Source organism: Asterias amurensis, chromosome 9 (genome assembly GCF_032118995.1).
Source record: "Asterias amurensis chromosome 9, ASM3211899v1".
Taxonomy (NCBI): domain Eukaryota; kingdom Metazoa; phylum Echinodermata; class Asteroidea; order Forcipulatida; family Asteriidae; genus Asterias; species Asterias amurensis.
This window is the reverse complement of record NC_092656.1, coordinates 11,999,823-12,015,638: the sequence shown is the minus strand read 5'-3', so window position 1 is coordinate 12,015,638 and position 15,816 is coordinate 11,999,823. Positions and strand designations below refer to the sequence as shown.

Genomic DNA, 15,816 nt, shown 5'->3' with positions numbered 1-15,816 from the left:
AGTGCATTCTCTTTGCGCTGTGATCATTATCGTTTTAGTTATCGCTGCAGTCTGACTGGCCCTTAATCCTTGCATTTCATGAAATCAGCATGCTGTACATCTACATGCCTTTAAGATCATGACGACACAGCCTTGTTTAAGAGCTACCACAACCTTTACAGATTTATATCCATGTAGAAGTGTAATAAACCAACTTACTCTTTCTTTCATTTTCTCTTTGAGGAGTGGGGCAAGTAGCTTGTACATAGCCTTGAACCACAGCGGGGGCGTCACCACGTACACACGCTTCAAACGGGCCGGGTAACCTTCACGGAGCATGCCCAGTAGCTTCTTGCCCAGGTGCATGTCAAAGTTGGCAAAGGTCGACTCTGTCATGTTATAGATGCAGGTTAGACCGTTACGCTGCGTTTCATTGCTGGTGGCGAGAAAAATCAAAATTATCAATCAATAACAAATAATCAAAATATTTAGGGAACAATGAAGATTTTTAAATCTTGATTAAAATCTTGAGTTAAATCTTGTAAAAAACACAGTTTCATCAACCCTTGTCCCGTCCACTCATGGCCTACAACATGTACTTCTATGGCCTCCGTGTAGTTCAAGGCCTGCCGCTTTAAAGGCAGTGGACACTATTGGTAATTACTCAAAATAATTATTAGCATAAAACCTTTCTTGGTGACGAGTAATGTGGAGAGGTTGATGGTAGAAAACATTGTGAGAAACGGCTACCTCTGAAGTGCCATAGTTTTTGAGAAAGAAGTAATTTTCCACGAATTTGATTTCGAGACCTCAAGTTTAGAACTTGAGGTCTCGAAATCAACTATCTAAACGCACACAACTTTGTGTGACAAGGGTATTTTTTCTTTCATTATTATCTTGGAAGTTCGATGACCGATTGAGCTCAAATTTTCACAGGTTTGTTATTTTATGCATATGTTGAGATACAACAAGTGAGAAGACTGGTCCTTGACAATTACCAATAGTGTCCACTGCCTTTAATTATTGATGTTGTAAATATGAGGGCCAAAGATTGTTTTACAAGTTTTCTCATTAGCCTATCATTTAAGACTGACAATTCAAATCATTCCAAATTGTACTCATATGGTTTTTTCTTTTAGTATTTCTGAATTATTATGTGCTTAACTCCTGTAAAGTGCCTCATGACCTTGTTTGGGTTAAGGGCACAAATTAAAAATATGTTATTATTATTATTACATGTATTACTCTTTCAACATGTTCAAGACAACAGTAACTAGACAAATACTGGCGATCTTCTGTTCATTATAAACCTTACAAAACCTTGATGTGTAATACAATATAGCTGAGCAATTTGTTTTCATATTATGACTTTGAGTCTGATGAAATATCTTTCAATTCTGTTGAACAATGAAGAATACTTAATGCCAACTGACGACAAGTTGAGATCAAACTTCCCCAAAATATGCCTCATTGGTTTCAAGTGCTTGTTCAAATAAAGAACAGGTTTTAAAAAAAAAACATTGTCAAATGCAAGTGTCGGGAAGTTTGCTCTCATTTTGTTTCTGGTCTTGATAATAACATCTGTGGTACAGCAAGCATTTTGATCAACAAGGCCTGCCGTCTTGTAGATTTTCCCTCCAAGTTCGAGCCCTGGACAAATTTATCTGTATTCTTTTTTTCATCTTTCAAGAGGGAGATTACCACCTCTAAAGCACATGTACACAGTGTTTATTTAAGTACATTTATTCCTGATGTACATCAGGCCTGTATGCTTCGTTTTTGAAAGGGCACCAAGGCATTTTTTCCTTGGCAAAGGGCACCCTACATGTATGAGGACATTGTAAAGTTCTACTGGAGCATTTCAAGGGCACCAAGGCAATGGCAAGGGGCAACGGAGGCAATCGCTTCTGTTGCCTCCGTGAAGTATCAGGCCTGGTACAAATGTGTATGTCATGTGTGAAATGTGTCCCTAAAAAATATTCAAACGTTGAACAAATAACCGTTTTAAAAATATCCCTGAATCATTCGATCAGACTTCCTTAAATCAAAAAAATGAGGGTCCCCAAAAATACAAAAAGGCAACCGTCACCGTCAGTTATTTATTTTTCCTCAAGTGACCGGTTAAGAAAACATTTCCCTTTTCCACCTGCCAATAGGAACATGTGTAGAAATTCAGAATTCAATATTCTGACTTGAGTCATCCGTTTGGAGTGATTCCCTATCACTCCTATCAAAACTGGACACTCTCTAGTAATGTACACATATACTTTTATAAAGCAATTAGATCACCACTGATGGAAAACTGATTCTATCCCGAAATCGAAAGTAGCGTTTTGAAAGTTCTTTTTACATGTATGTAGTTCTTTCAAATAATTCCTACCCTAACAAAAGATTACAAAAACACAGCCGAAATATTTTCATTGAAAACACATGTACATTGTCTACATTGTACTCGCATCTTAATATGAAAATGAAATAAATTTCCAGCTGCATTTGAGTTCACTTTAACTGTCAACATAAATCACTCTTTCCTCCGCATGGATATGAAATTAGATTTGGGTTGACGATTCATTCAGTTATAAAATGCTTCACTGAGATGGTCTAGGTGATGGCTTAGTCATTGTGAGAAGGCCACTGACGAGTGACTCAGACATCAGTCCCAGCCTCAATGAACAACAAAAGCTCGCAAAAAGAATAACTGCATGGGGGGAGAAGAAAATATGGATTTCTCAAAATCTGATTCTGACACACACCACCGACGTACTTATGATTTGAAATTTAAGGATGACAAATTTAATTTATGCTGCTTCTTGGTGGCAGAATTCCATGCTACAGATAGAGGCCACATAAATGGCACAATTCTTCTTCTCTTGCCAGGACGTGTAACTCAGTGCTTTAGGCAAAAGGTGAACAAAAATAGTCTGGAGAGTTGAGATGGAACACAGGGTAAATGTTTAAAGGCAAAGTATTTGGTTTTGGAACCAGCATTTGACTGTTTAAATCCTATAGGGCCTAGGGCCTAGATAATACAGTAAAGATAACATGTGAAATTAAATGTGTCAGGTGGTTGAATTTTTGAAATACGTATTGCTGAATATCCGGAGCGAACACGCCCCAGCAGGAAAAATATTCCTTATAAAAGGATTACACAATCTGAACTCAAATTCAAATTTTTCAAATTTGTTTATATAACCACATTACTTCGAAGTGAATTGCTTCTCAAAATGCTTTATATGATCGAATCCTGCTGTACATTCTAATCAATGTTTTTTTATTGCCTTTCATTTTAATAAGACTCGAGTGATTACCAAACGTATTTTCCCTTCAACACGAAAATTATAATGAATAAACTGGATGTTTGTACTACCTATTTTTTTTACTATACATGTAACAGGCCAAAATAACACACCATAAATGATGTACAGGGTGTAAAAGATACACTGACATCCCTCAAAAAAAAATAACTGTACATCATGTAGATATTAATCAACAGGCATTTATACAAAGGGAACAGTCTTTTGCCCACTTCTGGCCTCCATTCATGAATATTTCATACCAGAATTTGATGGGAACTATAAAATTAAATTCAAATGATGAGCTATGTGTGAATGGCCTATCAATAGGTACAGTATGTATGGTTCTTTACATTAACGTGTATACATTCAGTACTTTTAGTATGTATGTCTAATACGGTAGGTACTGTACTTTGTACATTTAACTCATGAATTGCTGATGATGAAATCGTTGGGTAAATGATGTACTATGTACATGTACTAAGACCGAAGAGGTGTAAGCTCTAAGAAAAGCTGTTTGGTTATTCTATGTTATGACTGCCATACTCCAGTTATCGTCAGGAGACTGAAGAGATGTCAAGAGTAGTGGCTTGTGATTTTTTGTATTACATACATGTAGCAGTCAACATACATGTACAGTGTACAACACAGAAACTGGAGCTTCAATCATGGAGAGATTTCAACCATGTCAACAACAATAACAACTTTGTGTCGCATTTTGATATCAGAAATAACAGATTTATCATACTAAATATTGGGGTACACAACCTGGTACAGGGTTCTTAGAATATCACAATAGATCAACAACCCATTGAACATTGCACATTGTAACTAACTTCAACAATTCACAATCATAAACCATTTTAAAACTACTGTGTGTAAACAGTGTCCTTACACTCTGACATTCGGGTACAGGAATGTAATACAGAGTGCCGTTACTCAAAGAAAAAAAAATACATGCAGTCCAATGCAGGCCTTTCCTTGCAACTGCGTTCCAGAGATATTGCCGAATATCTGTGCGTCTGAGTCCAAGCAGGAAGAATAATCCGTATTATTTAGTCGGAATACACAATCTGAGAAATACATGTCTTGAATGACATGAATGATGTAGAAACGTTTCTCAGATTAAAACGTTTTCGAGTCCCTTTCTCTAAAACTAGATTCCTTTGAAAGGTTGAAGGGAGGGAACTAATTCTCAAAATGTTAGGCTATCATCAACAGATAAAGTGCTTCTTACCAAGTACAATTGTACAGTCATTCATTTTTGGAATAATTACCGAAGGGGTACCCTCCCTTTAAAGGCACTGGACTCTATTGGCAATTACTCAAAATAGTTATTAGCCTAAAACTTATTTGGTAACGAGCAAATGGAGAGCAGATAAATAGTATAATACATTGTGAGAGACGGCTCCCTCTAAAGTAACGTGGTATGAAGTATTTGAGAAAGAAGTAATTTCCCCCACTCATGGATCATTTAGAGATAGTCATTACATGGTGTTACCGCAAACCTTTCCATAATGCCATAAAGTAATTTCTCACTTAATTATTTGAATTTAATTCAAGACCTCAGCTGATGAGGTCTCAAATTCAAGCATCTGAAAGACAAGGGTGTTTTTTTCTTTCATTATTCTCTCGCAACTTTGACGACCAATTGAGTTTGTTATTTTATGTTGAGATACACCAAGTGAGAAGACTGGTCTTTGACAATTACCAAAGGTGTCCAGTGCCTTTAAGTGTTTCAGCTCCTTACCACTGATCCAACTCTTGCGGATATCACTCACAGGATAAGAATTATCAACACCACCACATAAATGTGTCATGCTAAAAGAGTCTTCAAATCAGTTCTACTCTTCGATTGAAAAGCGTCGTTTCTTACAAAAATACTCACAGATATGTTCGGTTGTGACGTGCACGATTGATGAGAATCAGAACAACATTGCGCTCATTGATAAGAACTCCGCAATAATGCTGTGTTTGTATTCCAAGTTCCATCCTAAAGCAGTCTGTTCACCAGCGGTGACGAAAAAAACAATCAGGTCTGATCGCCCAGATCGTCAGAATGATATTTGTCCAAGGCACAACTGTTTGTTGTTTTTCTAGTGACGCTTGCTTAAATTTGCACAATCATCAAATGATTATTTGAAATGGGCTAAGTGATTAGGTTAATAAGAAACTTGGATTGAAAAGTACCTAACCCTTCGGTTTGAATCTTCATATATCAATAACATCACTTCCTCTGATATGCCGCTTTATTATGACAAATAAAAATGCACTTGTGCTAGCTAAAATTAAATTCCAGCTCGTCACTGGTTCTGTTCAACAAAGGAATGAGTCATTTTATAGCTAAGGCTGGGCACACAAAGCAACAAAATTGCTCTCCTTCATAGGAAATAGATGAATTTAAGTTAACAGGAACTCGGCGTAGGTGATATTGATTGAAGTAAAATTTTGATTGTTTGAGATCCGGGAATTGCAAAACATTTATAGATACTTTTAATCAGGTTTTATTTGGGAGTGTCATGCTCTTCCGGAACATTTATAATGATGAGCGCTAATTAGAGAGCAGGCTTTCATCAATTCAAACGTTCATGGGTTTTGGCATATAATGATTAACTATTGTCATTCCACCAATTACTACCTCATTCTGAGAATCCTGTCCTCTCCCGGGAAACGCTACATTAAAACATTTGCTTGACGTATCCGTTTTATCTCTTGAGGATTTTGTTTATATACAAAGAAGGTTTCCTGACGATGACTAGAGCAAGCTACGTACAATGTTGTCAAAACGTTGAGACCAACCCAAGAACTGACTCCGCGGTAGTACAGTTAATTACGATTCACTTTAAGCTGAAGTAGTAGTCTCAGCCTATTTCTATACCATCCGCCAAGGTAATACATGTAGTTAATAAAAAGAAGGACAGTTCTTTTCAGAACTGAGAAGTCTCCTGAACACCCGAACAATCTACTCCGCGGTAGTAGAGTTAAGCAAGACAGTTCTCTAAGAACAAAGTCTACCTGGCAAGTAGATACACACAGTGTTACCGCAAACCAAATATATATTGATACCTCACCATGCAATGCCTCAAATCCTTTTTAAGAAGGTTTACATTTCAACAACTCAGCAAATTCTGAGGGGAAGCTTATATAAGCTCAAAATGTTGTTGTTGTTTTTTTTTTTTTTTTTTTTTTTTTTCAGAAATGAGAATTGAGATTTTCTGACCCAATAACCTCCGGATTATTGTGCTAGGGCTGAAATACCTAGCTCTAAGATCTATGTTGGCAGTCAATATTGGGATGCCAGTCTGAAGCCAGGAATCACACCCAAGTATGCAATACAACTTGAGAAGTGGCAACAGAGGGATCACCTTAAGGGGATACAATTTTAATTAACCACAAAGTATGGTTCATCAGATTTGTCTCATACCGAGTGTGAACCACAGTTTTGCAAATATGCTTTAAAATTGGCTATCAGTGTTTCAAAGGAATGTTGGTCACATTGATGGCACATTCTATTCTCATGTCTGTGCTTCAAGAAAGATACGCATTGAACTCAAAAATCTATCACCTAACTTTCCTGTAACTGTTGGAGTAAAATATCACCTTACTGCATGTACTGTGTACATGTATTATATGTACGCACAACTGCATGACCCGACACACATCAATATCAATCATCCGTTCTTGGGACATGAATTGCTAGGTGGGATTCCTAAATGCTTTTAGTCTATGACCAATCCACTCAGCTCTCTCAGGAATCGGGAACTTTATTTGATTAAACCGGACACTGTACAGACCTTAGAGGTCTAACTGTTTGGCCTAGGAGTCTTTGGAATGGTGTCTGTTCAGGAACAATTGAGTTGATGTGTGAGGAAATTGAGTTGCAGTAGTGTGTAGGGGTGTGTGAGGGGGGGGGGGGGGGGTGTCTAGATCGAACAGACTACATGTAGGCTGCACAAAGCATTGGATAAAAAGACAAGAGTGCGAGATGACCCTCACAACATTAATTGTTCGGTGTCACTTTTAAAAAACAGCTACCCTTAAGGTTGACAAGCTTGATCTGAAGTTCCACTTTGAGGGGAAGATAGGCCGGCCTTTTGACTGCGCATGCTTAGATGATAAGGTTGAATGGATTTGTTTAATATGATGCAACCGTGAATTGTCCAATAATCCTTATTGTCATCAAACAAAAACAACTTGAAAACCTCATTGCTTTACAGTGATGTACAAGTTAGTTTTGTATGGGGGATAATAAATAATTTGTTTAACCCTTACCGTTACTCAGTATACTCAGTACATGTACTTTCCCAAGTTCTGTGAAAACAAAATTCTTCAGCTATTTTTAATACCAGACTTCAAACAGGCTGGCATTAAGCCGAAGCCAGATCACACGTCAAAGCCAAGTGAATCAAACCAGTGTCCTAGAGGTACCAGGCAAGGAAAGATACCACTATGACATCCGGATCCTGACCACCGCCTTGGTGCCCCTTTAAACTATTCCCATTCACATCTTTCTTGTACATGTAGGAAGTTACCACTTTGTTGCTCAAACAAGTCTAGACCGGGGGTGCGTTCCACTCGCGCAAACATTGCCAACAGTTGCGCACGTTCGCCAACAACTTCCAAGTGGAATGAGTTGTGCACCGCCACCATTGGCAATGTGGCAATCCTACGCGAACATACTTCTGAGCTGTTGGCGAGTGGTTTTTTTAAATGCGGACAAGCATACGGTATTATTTCTTTGTCACAAACATAACTACATTGTATTTTCGGTAGATGATAATGCAGATTTGAAATACCAAAGTTAATTAATTAGTTGATGTAATGATGTCAAAAAGAGGACTATTACAGCAAAAACAAAATAATAAAAAAAACTACGTAAGGTGCGCGCCATCTTCATTTCAGGGCGCCGCCATATCATATTGACATCGCATAGTGCGCCCCAATCGTTCCAAAGATAAACAATGTTTGCGCGAGTGAAACGCACCCCTGGACAAACTCCAATGCCATGGTCAGCAAAACTGCTGAGCGAAACATAACTTCTATACCTAATTTCATGGGTCTGCTTAACGAAGCAAAGAATCGTGCTTACAGAAGCAGGGAATTCTGCGCTTACGTCAAGCGTATTTTCACGTTGTTTTTTTTGGGGCTTGTGCGTACGCATACTCCACGTTACTAAACGTTCTACGCTTACAAGGCTAACGCAGAAACTCGTGCTTGCAGGGCCCAGAATTCGGCGTTAGCAGCTACGTGTAGGGCCATGAACGTGGGACTTGATTGTGTCATTTGGTATACAACAATAAGTAATCGCCTCTACGTCTTGAAGTTGTGAATCAAAGACCATGGTTTCCCAATGGGTCTCTAAGAGGATGAAAATCTCCAGTTGCTGGTCTGGCCAATTTCATAAGAAACATTCCGCATCTCGTAACTTGATCAAATGCAAATGTTGGTCGGGAGGGGGGGGGGGGGGGTGGGGGATACTAATCGAAGTGCTGAGTCACAGGAAACAGACCTATCTTTTTGATAGGCCTATACCGAGCGTCCACTGTTCACCGAACAACAGTGTGGCTAATGTTTAAATTAACAACTGGCCGCTGCTTCATCAATGGACACTGTGAGATAGTGACCTCATAAGTGACGTCCTGGGGGCATTGGATTGGGATGGTTTGCGTTTTTACTGCTGGTACAGTGGTGGTACATGTATTTAATGTATGCACAGACACTGACAGAGGGGAAATGTGCTGTTCAGTGCTATGGTTATAGATCCAAATAGTTACAATTTACATCATGAATGCAGCATGTTCTTTGTAAAAGCCAACGATTGCATTTAAATTCTCATTAATTAGACATAATTTATACATGTATTACATTCATTTCAAATTTCTAAAAAGATATTGCTTTGTAGTTTGAATAATTCAAGTTGGTACATGTATTTTAAGTACAGGTGGAAAGAAAGCGGCATGTCAATTTACAATGTACCCCCCAAAATTATAATAAAATTCATGCACTTCGCTTCAAAGTAAATATAAACGAATGCAAAAAGCAGGTTTGTTTTTGGCTACCAAAATGATGAGAACATTGTCTGCGGGGAGCAAGTTTGGATGAATTTATTCATCATGTTCATATTCAGCTCTTTGTACAAATTCATAATCAGAGCAGTTAAATGCATTTGTGTTAGGGGGGGGGGCTATTTTATTATCTGATCTGTGAAAATGTGTTTGAACCCCTGCAAAAACACTATTGAATCGAATCAGTCCAAAACTCATCAGAATTCACCTGCCTGAACCTTAATGATTCTGGGCAACATAAATCCACTGTCGATTCACTGAGGTTATTACAGTCCTGCGCCCAAGGCAGCCAGTCATCTGAGCCGACCCAGTCATACATAACTTACATTGCCTATGTACCTAAACTTGTAGAAATGTCTGTCCATTACCATTGTCTTTGTGTACATGTACTACAAACCACAATCCCTCAACATGTATGACCAGTGTAAAAAACAGTAGCAATTACATAGCGTTCATATAGACTGAGCTGTTGAGTTTAATGGTACATATGTATCAACGTGATGTGTTACCCCGGTGTACAGGTATATCAGGCATTAATATGAAGACTACTATAAAATGCAACTAATTATTCTTCAGTTATCTCGTACAGTGTATGACTCCAAGGCCAATTTCAAGGAGCATTTGCATCTACATGTACCATGTAGAGGACAATATGTATTGATGAGCTGGAGTGTACAACATGTATCACATCCTGACCTCAGAAAGCTACAATGTACAACTAGAACCTCCCCCACCAATCCCCCTCCCACCACTAAACCTCCAGCTCAACCCTTCACATCAATTCTAATTTCTTCACTTTAAAACAACATCTCCTTGTCGTTTTCTGGCAAAGCATGACCTTAAAACACTAACGATATATTTTATAAGGGTACTTCTACTGCTAAATGATGATACGAAGTGACTCAATGGCCTTTTTGAGAAACAAGTTTTTACTTTGCTCTGGCCCTCTCTGGCCAAGTCTTTCCCCGCGATGACTCACATTATTATACCGACATCATCGTTCTGATTATTCAATCAATATTCATTCCAACAAGGTATGGACTGCTTATAAGCCGATTGGCTTATATTATGTAGCAATAACGTCTTCAGGATACAAGTCTAGTCGATAAAACAATGAACGGGAGGAAACTGACGCCCAGCAGTTTTTAAAAAAAGTGCCGTCGTGTTTTAAAAGGGGAAAGATTGGAATGTAAATATTGTGAATAGCTTTATAATGTGATCATCTGAAGAATGGTAGGGTGGAGTGATAACACCTGTCATTGCATTTCCCTTAGGTTGTTTAACAAATGAGATGGACTCCAGACACAGAACCTGCAAGCTTGATGTATAGAAATCAGTCAAAATTCCATGTATCTTCATTTGGTTTTCACATCATAAATTACTTGAAAAATTCCCTCCTAAATATTTTTTTTATCAATATGTACATGTTATGTAGACATGGGTATTGTACAGGGATATCCTTCACAGTAGTTTGAAAGAATACTGAGATGTGTAGGCCTACAGACAAAGGGCAGTGAATTCATGGAAATAAATTGGGAAAAGATTGGAAAGAATGCAAGGAAATCAACCAATTTATGAAAAGATCCTTGCACTGACAAATGTACACGCATAAACACATTTCCACATGCCAACGCAAATTTAATGCGTATCAATTTTTTTGTAATGAAATTAATCTGACTTCGCATTTTAATTCAAGTTTGCATTATCGGATGCATCAAGCAGTCGCAGCAAGTAATCTGCGCTATTGTACATGTAAGTTCTATAAAAAATGTGAATTTAGTGCTTGTGTAACAAGATCGTGTACACACAGCTGTGTTTATGGTGCAGACCGAGGACTTCTCTTTGTTCTCCCATTGTTTGGACATAGTCATTTTTTCAGACATCCCCATTGGTTTTGTACACGAAGTCAAATCGAGGACGTCCTCGGTGTGACTTTTCCCGGATCCCTTTTTGTTAAAAGTCCTCGGTTTGAATGCGTAGACATGCCCACCTGTACATGTATGTCCCTTACAAAACTACACTTTTCTCATTTTGTTGCCATCACATGGATAGAGCATACATGAAGGAAGTATTAGGAATAAAATGGCCTTATGAGATGTATCTCTTTCACATCATGAGGTCTGGGTTTCCATAATGCCTGATTGATTTTATGTAATTGGAAACATCTGTGTTTTGAGGTCAGGTGAATTGGAGTCATCTTCACCTTGGGTACATTTATTTGTGTCTCCAGTTTAAATGAGCTTTTAATACACAGCATCAAAATTCTCAATAAAAAAAAAAAGTTTAAAAAAAGGTTATGTATATTTATTTTATCAACCATTACTTGGGAAGTCAACTCCCTGATGACAGAACAGACTCCTGGGATGGATTTGGTTTTGGCCTACATGTACATGTGCATGTAGTCCAAAGGGAAACAATACATCATGTACCTGTGAAGATTTCATTTCAAAATACTTTCCCTTATGGTAGAAGATTAGTAATGGTTTGGGCCCTGGCCTGTTCCTAATTTCATTGAGCCTAAATTTCATTATGCTTAAATTTCATTTTAAAAGCCTGTAAGCACAAAAACTTGCTTAGCACAAAAAACTTCTGCTTAGCAAAGAAAGATTACCAGCCAGAACACCATACAGACATTTACCATTGCTGTGACTGATACCCCGGTCATTTCTTGCTTTGCCAAAAAATGAGCTACATGTGAGCAGACTTTTCTGCTTGACAGCTTAATGGTGACCAGTTTCGTTTCTTTATGTTTTGCTTTTTTTCTGTTCAGTTTAAAATCAGTTGCTTCTGATCATCTGTATGTAAGGGACGCAATACAGACTTTATTTATTGACAACAAGGAGAAAAACAGTACATGACGAAGTTTGTTTTTTTTCTAATAAAAAAAAGAATTGACTTACTCTGATAACGCATGGTCAAGTTGGAACACAGCAGCTTGTAAGACAGCCTGCATAGGAACTGAGTTAGGCGTGTGCAATCTAGCTGAGAACAATGCAATGGCCGCACCCGTTGTGTCCCGCTGTGGCTGTAGTGTTTACGCATGGTGAAAAGAAATTTATTCATTACTTTTGAATATTTTGTCATTTTAAATTTTGAACAATGAAGTCTGAAACCATTGAGATAAAACTGAAAAATGCTCCGTAAAGAAAGACTTATAATTGGAATGACACTGCTCTGGAATTATTAAGGTCGTGGGTTCGAATCCCACTTGAGTAATATGCCTGTGTTTTTTTTCACAGAACTGAGTACTGAGTATACAGTGCTAACACACATCGGTGTATGGGTAAAAACCAAAATTAATACTGAAAGACTTCACGAAGGGCTATAAAGTCAAATTCAAGTGTGTGATAATCTAATTTTCCAATAGATACATTGTAGAGTCCTCAAGTGGGGGATAAAATTACATGTCTCTAACCTCACTTTAAAATAGTAAAAACTGTCAATTATTTGATACTCTTTCAGAGCGAAATTGGAAACACTACACCATCTGACGTCCAAAACAAATTGGGTCTGTATACATCCAAAGATATACTACATATGATCCTGGCAAAAGGTCAAACTCAAAGCCGTTTTGATTGAATATACATACATGTAACAAAATATCAGGAAAAATCAAAACATTCTCTGTACAGACCATAGCTATGTATTTGAAATGTAATGTTAGCGAATGTTTTTGGCTTTCAACCAAAAATACACTTGAACATGTTGAAGGGTACAAAATTCAACTGCAATTGCATACCACTGTAAACTAAGGTTAGTAAGCCAGCCCCCCTCCCCCACACACAAGACAAGGGGAAACAGAGACAGGCCATGGCCCCCCGGTACCAGGGCTATGTGTGCTAGATATATATATATATACATGTAGGAATATTTGTTTCAAGCATATTAATTTTGGTTTTTACCCATACACCGATGTGTGTTAGCACTGTATACTCAGTACTTTCCCGAGTCCTGTGAAAAAATATCACAGGCATGTTACTCGGGTGGGATTCGAACCCACGACCCTTGCAATTCTAGAGCAGTGTCTTACCAACTAGACTACCGAGGTTGCCCGGCAGCTAGAGGCAGTTCAAATCCTATGTTTTGGCAGCGGGTACCGCAACGATATAATAGATGTTAAATTTGCATCGGGGATAAAGAATATTAATTTTGGTTTCGAACTGCCTCTAGGATTCGAACTGCCTCTAGCTGCCGGGCAACCTCGGTAGTCTAGTTGGTAAGACACTGCTCTAGAATTGCAAGGGTCGTGGGTTCGAATCCCACCCGAGTAACATGCCTGTGATATTTTTTTCACAGGACTCGGGAAAGTACTGAGTATACAGTGCTAACACACATCGGTGTATGGGTAAAAACCAAAATTAATATTCTTTATCCCCGATGCAAATTTAACATCTATTATATCGTTGCGGTACCCGCTGCCAAAACATAGGATTCGAACTGCCTCTAGCTGCCGGGCAACCTCGGTAGTCTAGTTGGTAAGACACTGCTCTAGAATTGCAAGGGTCGTGGGTTCGAATCCCACCCGAGTAACATGCCTGTGATATTTTTTCACAGGACTCGGGAAAGTACTGAGTATACAGTGCTAACACACATCGGTGTATGGGTAAAAACCAAAATTAATATTCTTTATCCCCGATGCAAATTTAACATCTATTATGTTTCAAGCATATTTCAAGATTTATTCTATTTTTTTCCTGGAGGGGGAATTTTATTCAAGTTTCTTCAATGTACAAAGCTACACAAACTACTGGTAAAACAATCTACATATAAAACGATACGAAAATAGAATTGGCAAATGGCAATATTATTTTAAGATCTTCCGTAGCTATCTTGACTTATTTCCAGCTTACCAATATTGTAAATTTACCGCTCAGCAACTCTCGGCTGAGGGGTTCTTCTGTTGAGACTAGCCTCCCTAGTCCTTCACGCTGCCTTAAGGCCTGCAGAAAGGAAAATAATAATAAATATTCAAAATATTAAAAAATCACATAATAAACTTCAAGGGGAACTGACTTCGAATACTTTCAATAATTTGGGGTTGAAGAAAGAAAAATTTACAAGAGCGGGAATTGAAACTGTGACCTCCGGACTAATGACATGTAACAGTCAGTTGGTAAGAGTCCCAGCACGTCAATTCAGGCTTGTTCAAATCCCATTCTAGTAAAAAAAAAATTCAAACCAAAATAATATTAGAATACTGAATAAGCAGGCCTGGCATTTCACCTTTGGGGGCAAGGCAGTTTTGAAGAGGGCACTACAATTGGACAATCTTAGCGCCCTCATTTATGCATGTAAGAGACACTTCAGAAGGGGCACCAAAGCCAGGCTAGGGCACCAAAGCCAGGCTAGGGCACCAAAGGCAATGACCCGTATCAGGCTCAACATACACGTATGGAAACCTAGTCAATTCCAAGGGCTGCTTTCATATTCATATCATTCATACTGAACGTTTCAACAGCTGTTTTCTTGGATGATTCTTGAAAAACGACAAACCATTAATTTGTCCCCAAACTCATTCACTATGTTTTCCAACACATAAAAGTAAAAATGATCACCCCACTTATTGACGTTTGTCAAATATTGAAGGGTCCACCAATCCTCCAAATTTGAGGTACAGGTCAGGAGTACCAATGTTCCTCCCATTTTCAAAAGGACTCTATCTTTTGAAAAATGAGTGGATCAAAAAACTAAATTTTACCTTGAAACCCTTCTTTAATATTTTACATTGTATACTTCTACAATAATGAAGTAATTTTTAAATTCATGATTTTATCCTTAACAGGTCATAGTATCCTAATTAATTGGATTGTAAAAGAGGAACTCAGTTGTTATTCCTTCTTAAGCAACTTCCTTCTTGGAAACTACATCAGTCGTATGGTGTCATGTATTAAAGGCCTAAGGCCCAGTCACACAGGCCTCGATAACGAGAACGAAAACGAGATTGTTAAACATGCGTGCCCTCGATTGGTTGAGTAAGTGTGGGCGTATTCTGCGTGGAGCAATTCAACCAATAGAATGTGTTCTCTTTGCATCGTTTTTGTTATTGTTTTTGTCATTGCCTTAAAACAGCCTTTTAACTTTCCCCCAGATTCTCAACAATCTGACAATTTAAAATGTCAAAAGATACCACCTTGTCACATGTACACACATGTAGGATGAGAATATAAATCTGTAACAGGACTGTGTTGAAAACCTCAAAAACCTCATTTTTGCACAAACAACCTCATTTCTTGAGAAACGTCCAACAAAGACATTAAGGAAATCTCAAGAGTGGGTAGGGATTAGGGACAAATCTATGACATTTAGACGCATCAGTTTTGAGGAAATACTGACCACATTCAATCCTCTGGGTTTTATGGAGTAGCGACTGATCATACAAACATGGCATAAATGTCCATTATAATTTGGTTAAGTGGTTGATGCTTTACGGCTATGCTAGTCTACAGACCTGACATTTTATGTACATATTTTCTGGGAAA

At 38.1% G+C, this 15,816-nt stretch overlaps 1 protein-coding gene across 2 annotated transcripts in view; it reads right to left on the bottom strand.

Annotated features, from left to right (window-relative positions):
* The window catches only part of LOC139942213 (tyrosine-protein phosphatase non-receptor type 9-like), a 42,315-nt gene that overhangs the window by 11,353 nt on the left and 15,146 nt on the right, over positions 1-15,816 (bottom strand). For both annotated transcript variants that reach the window (XM_071938992.1, XM_071938991.1), the window contains exons 3-5: positions 14,188-14,277; positions 12,238-12,362; positions 199-415 (exon numbers count right to left, since the gene is read on the bottom strand). In XM_071938992.1, coding sequence (XP_071795093.1) covers positions 199-415; positions 12,238-12,362; positions 14,188-14,277 — 432 coding nt within the window. The remainder of the gene's footprint in view (positions 1-198; positions 416-12,237; positions 12,363-14,187; positions 14,278-15,816) is intronic.